Raw genomic sequence first — 21,859 nt, 5'->3', positions numbered from 1 at the left:
GTTTGTTTCTTCCTTCTTTCATTAATTCATTTCATAAATCAAAATATCTATTTTATGTACTACTTCTTGGATGATACAAAGGCATATATGGTATGGGCCCTACCACTAATTATCTAGCTGAGAGATGAGAAAAATAGACCCAGAAATATAATACAAGAGAGGATATGATGGAGAACAGAAATGAAAGAAACAATTCAATCTCTACGATTACTACTAGATCTGTACCTATGATCCTATGGAATTCGTTATGAAAAGGTTCCTCTTAACTATCTATCATATTGTTCATTCTACTGACCAGAAGGGGAAAAAAGATTTAGAATGTCCTGGATAATCACAGCTATTAGAATTCTTAGTTTGCTACACAGAAAATAATCTCCATGTCAAACCACTTGTAGGGACATGGAGAGGTGGGGATGTTCATTGTGAAACATAAGAATGAATTTTAAGATGGTGAGGATTGATTTATCAAAGTTCTTCTCTGATGCCTTATAAAAAGGTGGTATGGAGGCAACCCTATGTTCTTAAAAATTCTTCCCTGAGAGCAGTTCCATGATCAAAATAATAGTATATATATATATATATATATATATATATATATATATATATATATATATATATATAATGCTTTGTTTTACAAAGGACTTTAACATATATTGTTTGGCTTGTTTGACTCTACAACATCTCCAAGAGGTAGGCACTGTTATTATTCCCATTTTATAGGCAAAGAAACTGAGGTGCAGAGATACTAATTGATTTGCCAAGAGTAACACTAGTTAGTGTCTGAGGTAGTATTTGAAATCAGGTTGGACTCCAAGTCCAACATTATCCCCTGAACAAACAACCTAATTATCTAGCCCAAGTCTACCTTTTTTGTTTAAGTATTGTTTCTAGTAACTAACTCTGGCAAAGCCTGTGCTGGGGTAATGGTGCATGTGCCCACAGTGAGAGCTCTGAGTGCTCCCTCTGGCATGTGTGACATAGGTTTGCCACTATGTCTCTAGAGTATGACAGGAACCAGATTAAAACGTAATTGAGAAATATTTATAAAATAAAACTACAATGGAACATAGGATACTAAAGCGATATGTAGATGGTAGGGAGCCTTATGGGCAGATTAGTGATCTCCATTTTTTACCTCACTCCTCAGAGGACTGAGTTCCATTTTCACTATACCATGAAGTCCCTTGAGCAGAATTCTAATCCTCAGGTCTGGATAGCACATCCAGGAAGGAGGAAAAAATAGCATGTTCAGGGACTCTACAACATACTTCACCATAAAAGACAGAAACCACTTGGTGGAGATCACCTTAACTGGTGGATTGAGAACTGCTTCATTCTCTTAGGATCCCAAGGTTTAGAGGACACAGCTACAGGCACAGCAGAAACACCAGGGAGAGTTGAATCTGAGGAGATAACATAGAACAGATTTCTTATTGATAAGCAAGTTGAGGAAGAAGTGGAGCAAAAGTCCCTGTCATAAGATAGCTCTTGACTCTGGTGAACTGTTTAAGGAGGTTCTCAGGGGTACAATTAAATAGAGTATTCCACTTCTCTGTCTATGTGAGTGTGATGCTGAGTTCCAGGTACCTGGTACAAACTGCTTATGGGAACTTTTGTTGTGGGGCATGAAGATAACTAGTTTTATATTTCATATTCAGAGGACCAAAATGACAACACTGGTGATATCTTTTGACTCAAGAATTAATTGGATTTAAGTGAGAGTTTTGGTTTGGGGGAGGAGGTGTTGTTACATAGTCAGCACCCTCTCACTTTCAGTCATCAAAATTCAGTGGCAAGATGAAAGTCAAGATGACTGGTAATGGCTCAAGATGCAGTGGAAGATCTTAGCTTCTTCTGTGTCTAACCAAGCTCAAAGTTTTATCACTGAGTCTTTTTAAAATGTTGTAATAAAGTAACTCCAAACTAGTTTCCTTTCACATCATGTAAAGCAGGAAAGGAGATAAGCATCTAAGTGGAAAATGAGACATTAGCTATATTTTGGGGAGCTTTTCCCAGTTCTAGATAGGGGAAAAGTAATGAATCCATTGTGATGCCAGTTCATGAAATAGAAAAAGTGAATAGAGAAAGTGAATCATATTCCATTTTTGAAATCTTAGACCAAAGAATTTCTGAACCTAAGATCCATGAATTTTTTAACATCAATAACCATATCTCAATAGAATTGGTTTCCTCTGTAATCTTATGTACTTTATTTCATGCATTTAAAAACAATATTCTGAGAAGGGGTAAGTTTCATCATATGGTATTTACACACTCAAAAAAAGATTAAGAGCCCCTGCCCTAGATCCCAGGAACATAGAGACTGGAGAGGAGGCTTGCTATAATACAAACTTCCTGAACCATCTCTCGCTGTAAGGGGAATCTAACCAATACTTCAAATGCGGGACCTAAGCTACTTCTTACTCCTGCTCGGTAGGTAGAATATATTCTGTTCTACTATCTTTTACATGCAAGGATGAACAACCTCATTTCAAATTGTTTTAGGTTTGAACTAGAAACTATTTGGGATTTAGAATCAAAGAAATTAAGTTCAAATCCTGGTCTACCATTCCTATACAGATTATTTTGGACAAGTCACTAGTGCCCCATGCCTTGGTTTCTTTATATGAAGAATGTAGGATTTGGAATACATGATTTTGAATTCCAAGTGCCTTCCAGTTCTAAATTCTGTAATCTAGCACTCCTATAGTTCAAAAAATACAACTGCTTCTTTTTTTTAAAAGAACTGGTAAATAAAAACTAGCAAGACATAATTTTATATATACATTTGTTTTTGTTTTTTGTAAAATGATACCTTCTCTAGTGCAGGGAGGAGAAAGAGGGAGATTCCTGGGAACTTTAATGTAGCAAATAAACTTGCCCAGGTTTACACAGCTTCTAAATGTCTGAGACTGGATGCAAATTCAGACCTTCCTAAGTAACTGCTTCAGCATTTAACATTTTTTTAAAGTAATCTTTAACTACCTACTACCATTTTTTGTTCTATCCTAGGACTGAGAACCATTTTATGGACAGAGAATAGAAAAAGAGTAGAAATTGAGTAGTTCTCCCTTCTCTCCAGTATTTATTAACATTGCCCCAAGCACCCTCTAGGTGGTCCTATCCCTTTTTGGATCTTCCCCCTTCCTGTAGATTTGCTCCCTCGGTACAGTAGAGACATTCATTACTAGTAACAGAAATTCCTCAGATCTGTCTTCTAAGACACAGAGCAGTGCTGAGCGTGTCAAGCCCAGTGAAACCTTGTACTCTTCAGACACTGAAGCATCCTTTCATCTTGTTTCACCTTGCGAACTCTTATGAATTTGACTTGTTCTTATGCTCCTATTTCTCTGTTAGCCAAAATGGAAACTTAAAGGGTACTTGGCCAAGGTAATAATAACAACCTAAACAGATAAATGAAGCATCTTCATATACAGAGTCTCATCTGATCTTTACATCAGCTCGGCACAGTAGTTGGAGTATGATTATTCCCATTTTTATAGGCGAGGAGACAAAAATTGTACAAATTCTACCATTTTGCCTCTAACTTTAATGTGGGTATATTAATTTTCACTCCTGAATGTATAGAACATTGAGAAAGCCAAAATAAAATTAAATTATCATTGATTTCTTGGGGATACCAATAGATATTGGTAAAATATTCATTAAAGTTTGGTTCTTGATTATTTCTTAGCTGTTACTCATAATTCTAAGCCAAACCACCTCCCCTCTTCCCCCCCCAAAAAAAAAAACAAAACCAAAAACATGGAAACATATTGTCATTCCCAAATTAAAGCTCTTCCAAAAGCATCACCTCCTTCTGAGGGAGATGATCTGCTCTGTGGGAGAATGAAAGCCTGAGTCCAATTTTCATCTCAAGTTATTGAACTGCGTTTTTCCCACAGCAGTGCCCATTGTTTGCAAAGCTTGCTCAAACTCATCAGTCATGGGAGGGATGCATACTGCCTGGGTGTATGTTAATAATCACAACAAGAACTTCTCACCACAGCAGTCTCCAATCTGGAAGACAGACAAGAAATGAGAGGACCTTGAGCTCTCATGGAATTCAGCAAACTTTTGAAGGTGCCTGTAATACAGAAGGTACTGGAGTCACAAAGAGGAAAAATGACCTCTCTTTGCTCCTCAGGGAACTTATCTTACCTAGGAAATAAGAACACATGGATAAATATAATATACAGAAACGTGTATGAGAGGGGAGTTTGGGGAGGAATGGTAGTTTGGTGGCCAAGCAGATAGAATGCCAGGCTTGGAGTCAGGAAGATTCATGTTCCTGAGTTCAAATCTGGCCTCAGACACTGACTAGCTGTGTGATTCTGAAAAAATCACCAAACCCTGTTTGCCTCAATTTTTTCATCTATAGAATGAATTGGAGAAGGAAATGGCAAATCACTCCACTATCTTTGCCAAGAAAACCCCAAATAGGGTCATGAAGAGTTGGACATGACTGGAATGACTAAACAACAACCACATATGAAAGGCAGCTGAGAATGCTGTTGAGACAGACAGCAAGTCACCAAACCATTCAGTATCCCAATCTCTAAGTTACAGAGCAACCACTATTGCCCACCTGAATTGGTAGAGGGAGTTCCCTCACCAGGTGCTCCCTGCCAATGAAACCATAAATTCAATCCAAAAAAAAGAAGGAATAATATAAGATAGGCAGAGATAGGAACAAAACACTAATCCAGACAAAGAGCCTTAGGAATATTTGAAGGAGAAAACAAATCTGGTCTCAAATACTTACTAGTTTACTAGTTGTATGGCCCTGGGCAAGTCACTATACCCTGTTTACCTCAGTTTCCTCATCTTTAAAATGAGCCAGAGAAGGAAATGGCAAATAATTCCAGGATCTTTGCCAAAGAATCCCCAAAAGAGGATATGATGAGTGAGAAACAATTGAAATATAACTGAACAAGAAGTCTGTTCTCAAGAAATTAGTTTCCTTATCTGTAAAATAAAGGGTTTGAACTAGACTTCAAAGAGCTCTATGATTTAGTGACTTCTCCCCCAAAGTGGTCCAAGAAGGCTTTATTTGCCTCAGAAGTGAAAATGGAGCTAAATCTTGAAGAATAATGAGAATTTGGCTAGGTGAAAAAGAGAAGGAGGAAGAGGCAGGAATGACATAAGCAAAGAAATTAAAACCGAGTGAGTTGCTCATGGAATTGTGAGTAAAACAATTAGCCTGCTGCAAAGAGCTCCTGTTGGAGAGTTGTGGGCAACAAGGTTGGATAAAACTGATCTTCTATCCCAAATCAATTCCTCTTCATAACTTCTCCATTTCTATGACCTTCTTTCTAATTCTCAACACTCATTCCACTTTCCCTCACTCTCATAACCAATCAATTGCCAACCTCTAAATCCATTTTTTTCTTCTGGTGCTAACTATCCCCACAGCATCTCTGGCATCTATACTCTTTTATCCAATAACACAATTACCTTGCTACTTCAGGCCCTCCTCACCTCTTGCCTTGGCTACTGTAATATCTTCCTAAGTGGTCTTGCATACCCCAACCCCTGTCCTTCTCTAATGAATTCTCCACACAGAATCTAACTTGATATAGCTAAGTCATTGACCAGGCCATCTCACTCTCCTCATCAGAAATCCTCAGTGACTCACAATTGTTTCTAGGATAAAATATAAACTCTTTTGTTGGCCTTGAAACCTGAAGTCAGTCTATCTTTCTAAACTGATTTAATAGTATTCCCCTTCATGGACTCTACATTCTAGCCAAATTTCCCTATCTGCTCTTCATCACACACAATTTTCCACCTTTTACCCCTATGCTTTATACATGTAAAATAAGCTCTTTCTTCACTACAATTTCTTAGAATTCCTATATTCCTTAAAGGTTTACCTCAAGTATCTCCAACAAAAAGGTCTTTCATAACTCCATGCTAGTAGTGCCCTCCTTTAAAAAAAAAGACATTTTTTTAATTTTGTATTTACTCATCTATGTTTAAGTTGTTTCCTACAAGATAGGATATAAGTCCTTTGATGTAGGGTACCCTTAGACACTTCAATGGATCTGTAATCTTAGCAATTCAGGAATTTCCTCCAATATTACAGATTGCAGCCCATCCATGCCTACCCATTGTATTGATTTAAATCTTGAACCCTAGAGACTACATTTCCCACAATCCCCTTTCCTTTTTCCTGTCTTGCATCATGGGTTAATTTTGTATTCAGTTTTGTTTTTGAGAATGTTTTGTTTTGTTTTTTTCTCTCTGTGGGTAGTGTGGGCTGGAGGTAGCAGTGTGGAGCTAGGCTTTTTTTCTCTAGTTTTACTTTTCCCTTTGCTTTAAGTAAATTTTTAATAAATAGTATTAAAATAATACTTGGAGTATTAAATATTAATTTTAATCTGTATAATTTTGGCGACCACGAAGAGATCTCAAAAATAGGAGTCTCCTTAGTTTCATGAGCATCTGAAAGAAGTACAGGGAGTAAAGTTAAGGATTTCTCAGGCAGTTTCAGTGTCATAGAGCCATCTGGAAAGCAAGTTATTATGGACCTAAGCTTACATAAAAGGTCTCTCCCCAGCAAATTTATAGGGGAGCCAGGCATTAAGAGGAAAGAGTGTTCCACACTAAGGTGTCCTACAGACACTATTCTAGGGGAAAGTTTGGGAACCTTTAGGGGTGTCCCTAATGCCCCCACAACATTAATTGAGCCAATGGAACTGCAATGTGAATCAGGTGTACTCTTCAATATAGACTGGGAAGCTCCAGTGTCCAAATGCAACTCTTGTCAATGTCCTACTGAAAATTTGAAAAGGCAGATCTACCCAATATGTTGAAGGTTTACTCTACTCTTTTAAAAAAAAAACTCTTACCTTCCATCTTGGAATCAATACTTGATTCCAAGGCAGAAGAGTTGTAAGGGCTAGGCAATGGAGGTAAAGTGACTTGCCCAGGGTCACACAGCCAGGAAATATCTGAGGCCAGATTTGAACCTAGGACCTTCTGTCTCTAAGCCTGGTTCTTAATCCACTGAGCCACCCAGCTGCCCCTTACTCTACTTCTCTTGAGGCAGTAAGAGAACCAGTGGAATACTCTAACTCTCTACCTGTCCTGCCCTCTCCCCTCCACAGAATCATTCCAAATTTTCTTTCTGTGATACTATTTCTTAATAATAGCATCTTCTATTCTTTGGAGTTCCTCATTGGTTATATGTTCACTTCTACCATGAACCTTTCCCATCACCCTATGTATGATAACTAGCTTCAGTTTTTTGAAGGCAGTAGTATTCCAGGTTTCACTGTCATAACAGCAGAATGATTTAATTTTTTTTTAATCTTACTCCTTGTTTTACAGTAAGCTTGAGGTCAGTGAAAATGCTCTGACGTTTTCTAAAAGCAATCAAGAGTGTTCTTTCTCTTTTTCAATGTAGGACCTAACCAATTGACTGAATGGACTGTCTGCCCCCAGTAGATATATTCTTAGGCAAATTCTATTGGGTGACAGTCAAATACATCAAAATCTAGATAATACATATTCTCCCTTCTTTTGATCTTTCCTGTTTATATGAGCAAACCACGAGCCTTTAAGAGCTTCTCCAGGAATCTGCAATGCCCTGGGACTTTATTGCAATCAACAAAATGTTATCCATACACATCTGTATGGCCTCAACATCCACATGGAATCTTGTCTACCTATTCTGGGTGTCCTCCATTATTATAGTGGCAATTACTTTGGGCAAACCTACATCTCCCTGTTTTATGCTTCGCTTGACCATTTATCATCATAAGGTCAATGAACGATATTTGTTTAGTGTTTACATATTCTGAAGAATCCTGAATGATCTCTATGTAGGGATGGGAGACTCCTTATGAGAAAAGAACTCAAAGCAAATATGGCTATCATATTACTTGGCTTTTCAATGGATAGAGGAGTAGAGATGAAGGAGAGAACTTAGAACTCATAATTCTTTAAATTAATCTTTAAAAAATAAATGTCTTAGGGAGAGAAACAGAAAGAAAATAATCCATAAAGGTCATTTGAGGGAAAAAAGTATTTATGATATAGACAAGACAGGCTTGAATAATCTACAGGTCTCAGGGCTTTCTCATCTCTTTCTCTTGAACCATATTTTCCAAATCCTTGCTTTTTTCCCCACCTTTGCCCTGTAATCACTGAATGTCCAAGTGTATATTGCTTTAATTTTGAGGGTCTTACCAAGTTCTTCATGAAAATTCCTTACCACTTCATACATTTATTATTCTTATTCTGATGATCAAATGTTTCTGGCAGCTTTGGGAAATATGATAAAGTACATCAACTATCAACTATTTGGTTTGCCTTCGTACAAGGAAAGCAAAGACTATTTTGTTTCTGTCTTTGTATCCTCGCCAGAATTACTGGCACAGAGTTGGAACTTCTTGTTCAGTTGTTTCAAACCGCATCCAACTCTTCATGACCCCACTTGGAATTTTGTGGGGCAAAGATACTAAAGCAATTTGCCATTTCCTTACCCAGCTCATTTTACAGATGAGAAAACTGAGTCAAACAGAGTTAAATGACTTGCCCATGGTCACACCACTAGTAAGTGTCTGAGATGAGATGTTAACTGGGGAAGATGGGTTTTCCTAACTCCAGAATCAGTATCCATTGCACCTCCTAGCAGTTAGTAGGAACTTAATGATTGTTAAATGGATGATTAAAAATTAAACCATTTAGTATCAGAAAAATCTAACAGTAAGATTATATTGACTTTTAAATAGATTTTATTCTTAGGTTATTCTATGTACTAAAAGTATTAGAAAATAAAAGCACCTTGACAATCCATAACAAGAAATTCTAGCTATGGTGTGGAGGGTCTTAAATGTTCTCCTGGCTTTATTCTATAGGCAATGTGAGTCACTGAAGACTCTGGGGACTGAGGGAAGGGTAGGGTTGGAAAAGTGAAGTGCAAAAGAAGTATTTTAGAAAGATTAATCTAATAGTTGTATTCAGCACCAGTTGTAAAAAGGTTAGAGATCATGGACAGGAGGCAAGTTAGGAAGCTATTGTAGTCAGGGCAGGGAGGGATGAAGGAAGGGAAAAAGGAAGGAAGGAAGGAAGGAAGGAAGGAAGGAAGGAAGGAAGGAAGGAAGGAAGGAAGGAAGGAAGGAAGGAAGGGAGAGAAGGAAGGAAATAGGGAGGGAAGAAAGGAGGGAAGGAAGAAGAAAATTGAATACAACACAAAGATGTAAGCCTGGATGCTTATAGGAGGATGGTGGTGACGTTAGCAATAATAAAGAAATTACAAAAAGGAAGTTGTTTAGGGAAGAGAAAGAGGTAATCAATTCAGCTTTGGAAACATTAAGTTTAAAATCTCTATGGGACACCCAATTTGAAGTGTCCAAAAAGCAGTTGGAAATATAAGACCGAAGGTCAATACAATGGTTAGAGACAGATAAATGAATTTACAAATTACCTGCATAGAGATGACAATTGAATACTTTAAAGGAGATGAAATAATTAGGCAAAATAATACAGAATGGTAAGATGGCCCAGAATAGGACCTTAGGGGAGATCTATGGTTTGTAGATATGATCTGTATTAAGATCTATCAAAGAGCCAAGAAGGAACAGGCAGATGCTCCAAAGAGAAAGCAAAGTCACAGAAAACTGCAGAGAACAGAGTATGAAGAAGGTGATTAACAGCATTAAGGGTATAGAGAGGTCAAGAAAGATGAAGACTGAGGAAAAGCCATTAGATTTGTCAATTAAGAGATCATTGGTGACTTTGGAGAAAACAATGTTAGCTCAATGAGTAGGTAGCAAGCAAGCTGCAGAGGGTAAAGAAGAGAGTAAGAGGAAAGGAAAAAGAGGGGACATTGATCTTAGATAGTCTTCTTCAGGAATAGTCATGAAAGGTACCAGATACATAGGACAATAGCTCCCAATTAGTATGCATATCCCCCCCCCATTGGGATGTAATCTTCTTGAGTACCAAGACTGTTTTTTCCTTTTAGAAAAAAGTAACCACCAGTTCTACGCATAGTGCCTAGTACATAGTTAGAACTTAATAGAGGATTGTGGATTGATTGATTAGTTGGTTTGGCCCTCCACTCCAAGTGAAAAAGAAAATAGTAATGTCCACATGGACCAAGCTACCATGAACCTCTGACAGCTTATCTCTCACTTCCACATACACTGGACTGGGGGAGAGAATGATAATGAATGAAACTAGAAGGGAGTATGAGCTTTCCAATTCCCCCCTCCTTAACCTTCCACCCAAGAAGATTGGTTCAGTTAATTGCAGTCTCTCAAAAGGGAACAATATAAAGCCATTCATAAATCTTTTCCTAGAATAAACAACCAAACACCCATGACATTTATTTTTAGACTTGATCTTCACTGGGCCTTAGTCAATATTCACAAATGACCTTTACCCCCACCCCCTAAGAAAAAAATCCATATATAAGCGTCAGCAACTGGAAATAAACTCTTTACTCAAAAGGATGAAGGCGACACATGCACACGCCTCAGGCTTATCATCATTTTCAGGTCATTGAAACCACAACTGGTCATTTGGGGTTCAAGGACTTAGCCCAGAACCTAGTGTACAAAATGTAGAGGAAACATTGCATAACATTCCCTCCAGAAGCAGGGTGTCTCACACTTCCCCCTGCACCTCACCCCCCCATACCCATAAACCCTCCAAAGAACACAATCTCCAAAGGGACAATTGAAGACAAACTTGACACTAAACAGATATTGTTCCATGAACAAATGATAGCTTGAGGCTGATAAAATGGGAGGGAGATTTTAAAGTTAATTTGTATTTTTTAAAGTATATTTAGAGGTACGAGGATTATTTTTTTGATTCTTGAATTCAATCTGATCTAAATAAACTCAGAATTTTAAGGCCAGAAGTGTGGTGAAACTAAGTTTGTTTCTGTCTTCCTTTTTCCCTCATGCACACCCTCCAAATTCAGGGGCCTGGAAAACTCTGAGCATATGACATTCCCCACCCCCCACCATAGTCCCAATCCTCTTCAGCTCAAAGCTGGCAAGGAAATGAGGAGGGAAAGAAAGGAAGGGGGAAAAAAAACTAATTAAGCAGCCGATAACCCCAAAGTGAATGCGAATTCTTTACAGTATACAATGTTCTTCCCACAAGCCATTTGTGTTTGTCAGATGTTTATAGAATCATCATTAAGTAAAAACTAAGAGCTTTAGGAGATAAGAACCACTGAGGCAACTTTAGATAAGTTACAAGTGTATGGCCAGCCCGGCTGACAACTGATGAGAGACTGTAGTCAGAAAAGGCTGCAGAAACGAGATGCTTTAAGACTATTCTTTCCTCCTCCCTATAATCCATCAACTGTCCCAAGCTAGCGTAACCTGGGCTCCTTTTTCATCCTGTTGGCAGACAGGGCACACCCCCACCACCTAAAATGCCTTATTTTGCATTGCTGACTGGTCTACTAGCTTTATCTCTCCTAGCCTGCTGCGGGCGAGGGAAACCTCTGGAGGACCGGGAACGGGTGTCTGCCATGGAAAGCGCCAATAGATTCTTTGGGGAGGCTGAGAAGGGGGAGGATGACATGAGCTTTGACTTCAAAATGTTCCTGGAGAACATGAAGGTGGATTTCCTGCGGAGCCTGAATTTATCAGGGGTCCCTTCCCAAGACAGGACCAAAGTGGAGCCGCCTCAGTTCATGATTGATCTATACAACAGATACACCACCGACAAATCGTCCACTCCAGCATCCAATATAGTGAGGAGCTTCAGTATCGAAGGTATGGCTAAGCCTGAGGGAGGAGGTGGCTTCTTACTGTCCTCAGCCCCTCACCTAGCATGCATATGCTTGGTGATGGATCAGTTGGTTCTGTATTGCTTGCATGAGTCTTTGCCAATGTCCCCTTCTTTTCCTCTGGACTTCCCAGGAACCAGCTGTTGGAGAAGAAGACCTGGAGGTGTTCATTTAGGAAGATTCTCTCCTCTTTCCCCATACTATTTAATGAACTAGCCAGTTTGTCAGTCCCCAGGGTTCACATAGTGGATTTTCAGGTCTTTAAAAAAGATTGCTATTTCTACTCTGTCAGTGAGCTTATGGGGGAAAAAGGAAGAAAAGGGGGGGACCTATTGAGAATTTCCCTGGTTCTGCCCCACCTCAGTCTCTAATTAAGTAATGTTCTATGCCTCCTGTGATTTCCTTTACATAAAAAAGCTTATATGGCTTGATGACCAACTGTAGTGATAGCATACTGATTCCCTAGCTAGGAGACCTGGATTTTATTCCCACTTCTTCCACCAACATGCTCTGTGACCTTCGACAACTGCTTTTTGACTCCAGGCTTTGTTTTCTTCAACTAAAACTGAGCAGTCTGTTAGAAACATTTTTTAGAATCCCTTTGAGTTCTGACTATGAGCCCATGAATCTGAGAAACAAAATGGGAAGGTAGCTTGAGATTGTCTTAGTGATCACAGTAAGTCGCTCCTCTCCTCAGCAATCAATCAGGCTGAATGTGCAGGTTTGAGTGTAAATGACTTTAAAAGAAACAACAGACACAAATAAAAATAGACCTTTTTGGCTATGTAGAAGGGCAGCTCGGTTAATCAAGTAATTAACCTTTTTTTTTTTTCAGTAGGAATTTGCAATATGATAGGTTTGTCTCCCAAATATTTGCTTGGTTTGCGTGTGTGTGTGTGTGTGTGTGTGTGTGTGTGTGTGTGTGTGTGTGTGTGTGTGGTGACCTGTGATTTTATTCATTTAGGGACTCTGAGCATAGATACTCCCTACATGAAAGCAGATTGACAATCCATCAGTAACTTAGAGTTTGATGGTGAACTCCTCAAGAGCCAGGATTGTCTTTTGCCTTTTGTGGTATCACATTCCCCCAAAGTCCAATTTAAAGGTGATGTCATAAATAAATGGATGTTAGTTTTGCTCCCTGACACCAGAATTATTGGGGTATTGAAACCAGTGACTGAAAGTCTTCTATTACCATGTTTACAAATACAAAATGAAGTGGAGAATTAGAGAAACGGTCTGGGGAATTTAGGCAAAAATCTCACTTTTCCCTACCCCAACAAAAGTATACAGATCAAAGGGAATTTTTTTTCTTAAATCCCCTTCTTCAATTAAGAATCACTACTGATTGCTGAACCATTTCAGTCACTAGATCGAGTTCTCTTCCTAACATTGGAATTTCATTTTCTCCTCCCACTCACTACTCTTAAAAAAAATCCTCAAGGTTCTCAATTTAAGGTTGACAGCAATAAATCAGAACCTTTGTAAAAGTTCCTAGAAAAACACAGGAATTCACTTCAGATTACTCTGGGCTCATTAGGATTCATCTTCCTTCTTCCTTCTTTCACAACAGTGATTTGAAATCATACATTCCTTTCTGGGAAGTCCTTTAAAAATACTTTATAAAGAACTGTTATCAAAAGATTATTGTACATAGTAACAACAGTACTATACAATGAACAACTGTGAGTGACTTAGCTCTTCTCAGCAATACAATGATCCAAGACAATCCCAAAGGACTCATGATGAAAAATGTTATCCACCTCCAGAGAAAGAACTGATGGAGTGTGAATGCAGATCAAAGCAGACCATTTTTCATTTCATTTTCTTCATGGGGTTTTTAATGTGTTCTTCCACAACATGATGAATATGAAAATATGTTTTGTATGATAGCACATGGATAACCAATATCAAATTGCTTACCATCTCAGTTGGGGAACAGCAAGGGAGGGAAGGAGAGAATTTGGAACTCAAAATGATAGAAAACAAATGACAAAAATTGTTTTTATCTGTAATTTGGAAAAAAATGAAACATTTCTAAACAAAAAAAAGTTTAATTAGGTAAAAAAAGCAAAAGAAATTCATGATTTCCATCTTCTGTAAAGGCAAGCAGTAGATCAAATATATCATTACATGGTGATATCAAATCAACAGTAAAATCTGGAATGCTTATTTCTATAAAACAAAGATTACCATTCTTGTTATTATTTTAAAAGCTTACAGTGGTATGCTGTTTTGTAAGTTGCAAATCATTTTCCTCATAACCTCCCTAGGAAATAGGTAGAATCAGTTATTATTTACATTTTACAAATGGAGAAACTGAGGTTCACAGAGTTTGGGCCACAAGCCAAATCACAGAATTTATAAGTGTCAAGACTCAGAACTCAGATTCATGTCCTTGTACTCCAAAGACAATGATCTTCTCAATGTACAACTCTGTCTCTTATATAGTAAAATTATTTGCATTCATGTCATCTCTACCCCTCAGTAATCTGAAAGCTCCCAAAGTCAAAAATGGCTCTCTTCTTTGTAATTCTTTCATATCATCATACATGGGGCTTTTGGAGGTGAAATTTTTTTTTTATGAAAGAGAGGGAGGGACAAAGAGAAGGAGAGAGGAGGAAGTGAAGGAGGGAGGGGACAAATGGAGGGAGAGAGGAAGGAAGGAAGGAAGGAAGGAAGGAAGGAAGGAAGGAAGGAAGGAAGGAAGGAAGGAAGGAAGGAAGGAAGGAAGGAAGGAAGGAAGGAAGGAAGGAAGGGAGGGAGGAAGGGAGGAAGGAAGGGAGGAAGGGAGGAAGGAAGGAAGGAAGGAAGGAAGGAAGGAAGGAAGGAAGGAAGGAAGGAAGGAAGGAAGGAAGGAAGGAAGGAAGGAAGGAAGGAAGGAAGGAAGGAAGGAAGGAAGGAAGGAAGGAAGGAAGGAAGGAAGGGGGGAGGGAGGGAGGGAAGGAGGAAGGGAGGAAGGGAGGAAGGAAGGGAGGAAGGGAGGAAGGAAGGGAGGAAGGGAGGAAGGAAGGGAGGAAGGGAGGAAGGAAGGGAGGAAGGGAGGAAGGAAGGGAGGAAGGGAGGAAGGAAGGGAGGAAGGGAGGAAGGAAGGGAGGGAGGGAGGAAGGAAGGAAGGAAGGAAGGGAGGGAGGGAGGAAGGAAGGAAGGAAGGAAGGAAGGAAGGAAGGAAGGAAGGAAGGAAGGAAGGAAGGAAGGAAGGAAGGAAGGAAGGAAGGAAGGAAGGAAGGAAGGAAGGAAGGGAGGAAGGAAGGGAGGGAGGCAGGGAGGGAGGCAGGGAGGGAGGGAAGGAGGAAGGAAGGAAGGAAGGAAGGAAGGAAGGAAGGAAGGAAGGAAGGAAGGAAGGAAGGAAGGAAGGAAGGAAGGAAGGAAGGAAGGAAGGAAGGAAGGAAGGAAGGAAGGAAGGAAGGAAGGAAGGAAGGAAGGAAGTGGAGGAGCATGGGAGGGAGGGAGGGAGCAAGGGAGAAAGGGAGCAAAGAAGCAATTCAATATAGTAGAAAGAATTTGAGGCTATTATAACCTAGAGAAACTGGGTCTGGACCCTGGTTTTGTGAACTCTGGGATCTTGAGCAATTCAGTTCATCTCTTTAGACACCAATCATCTCAACTACAAAATAAGGGATAGGAAGGGGTGTTGGATAAGATTAATGAATTTAGCTTTGAAGCTCTCAAGTAGAAAAACTAAATGAGCCAAGTAAAATAAATCGGGTCACTGTGTGTGTCTGTTTCCATTGCAGATGTTGTCTCTGTGTCTTCGACAGACAGACATCCCTTACAGAAACACATCTTACTTTTCAACATCTCTATCCCAAGACATGAGCAAATCACCAGGGCTGAGCTCCGACTCTATATTTCATGTCACAGCCATGCTGAATTGTCCCATGAACTGAAAGGCAGCATTGCCATTTATGACATCCAAGGTGCAACAGACTTCTGGGAAGGCACAGAGGGGACCAAGTCCTTCCTTGTGTCCCAGGCTATCCAAGAAAGTGGTTGGGAAACATTTGAGGTCTCCAGTGCAGTAAAACGATGGGTTAGGTCAGATCCAACAAAGAACAAAAATAAGCTGGAAATTAGAGTGGAAAATCATATGAAAGGATGTGAAAAACTAGACATCAGTGTCCCTCCAGACTCCAAAAATCTGCCCTTCTTTGTTGTGTTCTCTGATGACCGCAGCAATGGAACCAAGGAAATCAAGATGGAGCTCAGGGAGATGATAGGTCATGAGCAAGAGAGTGTGCTCAAGAAGTTGTCCAAGAATGGCAGCACTCAGGAAGAGGAGGAAATAGAAGAAATAGAAGATTTCTCTATCAGGAGACCATCTTTGTCCAGAAGCAAAAGAAGCACAGCTTCCAATAACCATTGCCAAAGGAGCTCCCTTCGAGTCAACTTCAAAGATATTGGATGGGACAGCTGGATCATTGCCCCAAAAGAGTATGATGCATATGAATGTAAAGGAATCTGCTTCTTCCCTCTTGCTGATGATGTGACTCCAACTAAGCATGCCATTGTTCAGACTTTAGTACATCTCAAAAATCCCATGAAAGCTGGAAAGGCCTGCTGTGTACCTACCAAACTGAACCCAATTTCTATCCTCTATAAAGATGATGTCGGAGTGCCCACTTTAAAATACCAATATGAAGGAATGAGTGTGGCAGAATGTGGATGTAGGTAGTACCCAATCACCCCATCAGCTTGAAAAAAGGAAAATATTGGCATATCATTCTGGGATGAAGGGAGAGGGGAGGTATCAAAAGGCATGTGCTCTTGCAAAGCTATACATTGGTGCTGATGATGTTAACCTATGTAGACAATATTGGAAGAGAGAAAAGAAAAAATCAAGACTCTAAAGCCAAGTTACTTGGACTTAATTATTTGGAAGCACTACTACAATTGACCCTTTTAGCAATATGTCCAACAGGAGTAACGTTAGACTTTGAAGTACCCAAAGGGGATCTTGGGAAAACAGAATTGGTGGGAAGGATGAAAAAAATCAGGAAAGTAGATGCAATGGGGTGCAGACAGGGAAGTTGATGGGGGAAAAACACAAAGTCAAAAGAATTGAATATTAGCCAAAAATTTCCTAAAGATTACCAAACATGAGGAGTACAGATGGCTGCATAATCTATGAAAATGAACATGCAAAGGAATAGGGAAGTAAGGAATGAATGTTTCATATGCACAGCAGAGTTCCTAACCAGGTCATCACCTTGATCTAGAACACATTCCACATCAGAACACTGATTAACAATTGCTGCTTTAGGGAAATATGACAATTAAGAATGCATATGCCAAGAATGAAGAATTACCAAGCTCCAACACGGTATTCAATAACCACTGAATGCACAGACTCATACTGGATGTATCTCACTTCAAAGTGGATCAGGAGCATGGAGTACAATTGGCTTCATCTGTCTCAGTCATCTTTCCAGTGGAGCCCTTTCAAGGACATTGAAGCCCTAACTTTGCCACTACACTGGCATAAAGGTGACAGCAGGTTCATGTTTTCACCAATTATTTTTGGTTTCTCCATTGGTCCACTGTAATATTATAAGCAGAGTCAAAATGGATATTATTTGTCATCAAACAAATAACTACATGTTATTGGATGGGGTGCAGGGGATGGTTCACTTAAGAGACTCCAGTTTCTTTCAATTATTTATTTAACTTGGTTGACCTTGTATTTTCTTTGTGCTTGAACTGACTTTTTTCTTTCAAATTTTCCTTAGGAAGAATTTAAAGAGTAGAAAATGAATCAGGCTTTAATTCACTGAAATAAATGTGTGGGAGTTGGAGATGTCATGCTTTGGACGTGGTTATCCAAGATGTACCTATTTTTACTTTCTTTATGACACGTACTTGAATGATAAGAAGCCCAGTCTTCTGTCAGTTAAGGCTCACTCTCCTCCAAGGAACTCTTGGTCTTTATCTCTCCTTTCTGATAAAAAAAGAAACTATACCCTATGCAGTACAAGTTCAGCATTTCTTCAAGCATTAGGTAGTGGAAAAGCTAACATTTGTCAACTTCTTTTCTGTGTTTCTAAAAGGCAGATGACTTTTTTTCTTGAACAGTCTCATTAGAAAAAGGTGAAACCAGGAAGTTTTATGTTAAAGTAGATAGGTCTACTTTTTAAAATAGTGGAATAGATTAAATGGGTTATCCATCAGATTAGCATCAATTCTAATACAGAAAGAAGATAAGGGCTTTGTAAAAAAAAAAAAAAAGAATTCTCATATAGTCCAAGTGAAGCAGCTGACCACATGGTTTTAAAATATGCTAACCTTCATGTTTCCTACTTTGATTTAAAAAAAAAAAGGATGGGAGGAAGGAAAGAGCAGAGAAGGTTTAATTGTCCTTATCTCCCTCACCTCACTATTACCAACAGGATCTAACATGGCATTTCACTCACTCATATTGAAAGGGAGTAGGGCAAACACAAGAGAAAGGCAAGATAGACCCAACTAATATGAATTGGATAGTGTTAGAATACTATCTCACACAAATCCTTACTTTACTCTCCAAATAACCAAGCATCTACTCAAAATGCTGATGGATTTTTGAGGAAGGAACCTAAACAAGAGGCTGGACCTACTGACCATTTAAATAAATGCTTATGTTTTAAACCAAAGAGGCTTTGTGGGTGAAATAAACCACCAATATTCACAAGTTGGGATCAAATGAATAGTATGTGCTTTTGTTAACATTTCATGCAAAAAAGAAAAGAAAAGAAAAGAGGGCCTAGGAAATCCCCCCCCCAAAAAAGATTGCTGACCCATAAACCACTCTAAGTCCACATTTAAACATCCATATATAATGTTGCCCTATGTATCTAACAATGGCATAAATGATTAATCATGAGTCAAGAATGTGTTTTAATGCTTTTCCTAGCAATACAAACCAGAGAGTCATTCCATTTTGTAATTAAAAGAGATCTTGATGGTTATCTAGACCAACCTATTCCTAAGCAAGAATCCCTGTTATAACATCCCTGATAAGTGGAACCTTAAGAATCTCCAGTAACCTGGAATTTCCTACTTTCCAAAGCAGCTAGCCCACTTTTGGATATCAATAATGTGTATTTGCCCAATGGCTTGCCCAGTCTCCCTTGTGGCTGTGGGGGCACAGGACAAATAAGGTCTTGCCTCTATCAAGATCAGGGGCTACAGAAGAGAGCTAAGTTAATAATAATAGCTCGCCTGTATATATAGGGCTTTAAAGCTTATCTAACATTATCTTTACTGATGAAGAATCTAAATCTCAGAGACTTGATCAATATCACACAGCCAGCAAGGGGGGCTCTAAAGTAGGTGATTAGTAGACATTAATTGATAAAACCAGGACTCTTCAATAAGCCTGCTGCTTATTCCATCTAGACAGCTGGTCAACTGAAAATAAGTCAACAACTATTTGCACTATATTCACAGTGGGATACAAAAACAGAATCAAAATGGCCCCAGCCCTCAAGGAGATTACCAGAATCTAGAAGCTGGGGATGACAACATGGCCATATATAGAATATACAAAATAGACAGAAGATAATTTGTGAGGGCATTGTGGAGGAGTGGCATTAGAAGAAACAGGAAGGGTTAATGCAAAAGATGGGTCCTAGAGTTGAGCCTTAATGTCCTTTGCAACATATCAGCTAAGCTAATTATTTATAGACTGAAAAAGAGTAACAGCAATAATAAAAAAATGGACACAATATCATTAATAATAATAGCTAGCATGTATAGTACTCTTCAAGTTTTGTAAAATGCTTTATAAATGTCTTTTCATCCTCACAACAATATTGGGAGGTAGGTTGGTTTTATTATCTCCATTTTACACATGAGGAAACTGTGTCTAAGATTGATATCGTTACAGTTTCTGAAATGTTTCACATACACATTATCTCATTTAATAAACCATGTAGGAAATGATCAAGTTACCAGTTATCAAATGGAGAATTCAAAGCTTTTATAATTTTTTAAATGCTTAGATTGTCCCGGATGGACCTTTCAACCCAGGACCCTGTCAATGTTGGGCATTTTCTCAATGCTTAGTAAATACTTGTTGTTGGATCCAGTGAGATCACGCTCCCAGACTATCATTTCTTTGTGCCATTCTGTTTTCGATGGTCCCTGAGGGCCATGCAGGTTTGCTGCTAATTTTCTTCCTGCTTGCTTTCCCCCCTTTAGCAATGCTTAAACCAGGTGGAATGTATGGACTCTGATTGTTCTTAGAAAGTCTGGTCAGAGACGTCTCAATGCTCTATTAAGCACCCCAGCTAAAAAGGATGCTTTACTCCCTCATCTCTCACTATTTAAACTTTATAGATAGCTTTTCTTCTGAGTAGACTTGGACATGAGTTCAAGAAGCTAATGTGTGATTCAATTCATCAAGTGTTTATTAAATACCTACCATAGGTCTGGCATAACCACTGCCTATACAAAAACAAAACTCCAAGAGTTTAATTCTATTGGGAGAAAACGTGAGCATAGATAGATAAATTACACAATAGATTTCCAATGAGGCAGCTAGATGGCTCGGTGGACAGAGCACAGAACCAGATTCAGGATGGTGAGTTCAAATCTAGCCTCAGATGCTTACTCAATGTGTAACCCTAGATAAGTCATTTAACCCCATTGGCCTCAGTTTCTCATCTATAAAATGAATTATAGGAAGAAATGGCAAGCTGTTGTAGTAACTTGCTCTTTTGCCAAGTCAAAAAAGTGTCAGACATGACTGAAATGAGTGAAAAACAACAATAACATATTTCAAACAGGGGATTTTTAGATTCTCAGTGATGCTGTTGATTAAAAAAATCTACTTAATAAACTACAAATTGGTGCAAATAACATGGAGAGATGTCCAGGTCTTGAAAAGTTAATCATAATGGAGAGGCCCCATAATGCAATAGAAAATAAACCTTTTTTTCTATTCCCAGTCTATCTGACTCTAACTCTTTCTATATGTCTTTGCATTTAATTTTTCAAGATCTTGATTTCCTCATAAAATGACAGAATTGAACTCAGTGATCTCTACATACATACATACACACACATTTTAATTATTTTGACTAAGGAGTTGTTGGATTTTTTTTAGAAAAAAGAAAATTTCCATTAAACTGTTTTTCAATAAAGAAAAATAAGTTAGTAAAATCTCAGAGTAGGAAGGTACCTCAGGGACTTTTCAATGCCATACCTTGACAAGGTTTGCTTTTCAAATTACTTCACAAGTCAGTATCTAGCTTTTGCTTGAAGGTGTCCCATGAATAGGAACTTATTTTCTATTATTCTTATTAACTACTAATATTTGTGATGATTCATTCTTGTGCATCTAAGATTCTCTGTAACACTTTTATTGCTGGTCTAATTAATAATTACATTAAAATCATTACTATTAACAAGGTTAATAATAATGACTCCCATCCATCTGGCCAAGCTGAAGAGCTTGTGCTTCATCTTAAAGGTAATAGGAAATGTGAGATGGCTCTTGAGCAAGGGAGTAATACTCTCAGAATCAAAAAGAGAGTAAGTTATTATTCAGTTCTTTACAATTTTTTATGGCTCCATTTGGGATTTTCTTGGCAGAGACACTGAAATGGTTTGCCATTTCCTTTTCCAGCTCATTTTACAGAGGAGGAAACTGAGGCAAATGAGGTTAAGTGACTTGCTCAGGATTACACAGGTAGTAAGCATCTGAGACCAGATCTGAACTCAAATAGGAGTCCTCCTGGCTCCAGATCCCAAGAGAGAGCATATAGAAAGTATAGAGAGCCCAGGATTTGGAATCAAAAGACATGGATTTGAATCTAAGCTTTGTCATTGCCTCTCTGTGTAGCCTTGGACAACTCCTATGTCTTCTCAAGGTCTCAGTTTCTTCATCAAAATGAAAGTACTAGATTAGATGATCTCTAAATGCCTGTCAACTTTAGATACTATGATATAATAATGAATTCCAGATGGGCCTCCCCCATTTTTAGATGGAAAGCAGTTCCTGGCAGGGGCAGAAAACTGCCTAGATCTTTCTAGGTCCATATATTTAGATATAGAAGGGATCTTTAAAGGCATAAAAGAGGAGATAGCTGAGTCCCAATGAAGTTAAGTGACTTG

The 21,859-nt window shown here is 38.7% G+C and overlaps 1 protein-coding gene across 1 annotated transcript; it reads left to right on the top strand.

The window, feature by feature from the left end:
* Positions 1 to 11,191: 11,191 nt before the first annotated feature.
* Positions 11,192 to 21,229, top strand: GDF2 (growth differentiation factor 2). Its single transcript, XM_001371850.3, has 2 exons — positions 11,192 to 11,750; positions 15,502 to 21,229. The coding sequence occupies exons 1-2, from the start codon at positions 11,405 to 11,407 to the stop codon at positions 16,437 to 16,439; spliced, it is 1,284 nt and encodes a 427-aa protein (XP_001371887.1). The 5' UTR covers positions 11,192 to 11,404; the 3' UTR covers positions 16,440 to 21,229.
* The last annotated feature ends 630 nt before the right edge of the window (positions 21,230 to 21,859 follow it).

This window comes from Monodelphis domestica, chromosome 1 (genome assembly GCF_027887165.1).
Source record: "Monodelphis domestica isolate mMonDom1 chromosome 1, mMonDom1.pri, whole genome shotgun sequence".
In the NCBI taxonomy this organism is placed as follows: domain Eukaryota; kingdom Metazoa; phylum Chordata; class Mammalia; order Didelphimorphia; family Didelphidae; genus Monodelphis; species Monodelphis domestica.
This window is presented reverse-complemented; position numbering and strand designations above follow the sequence as displayed.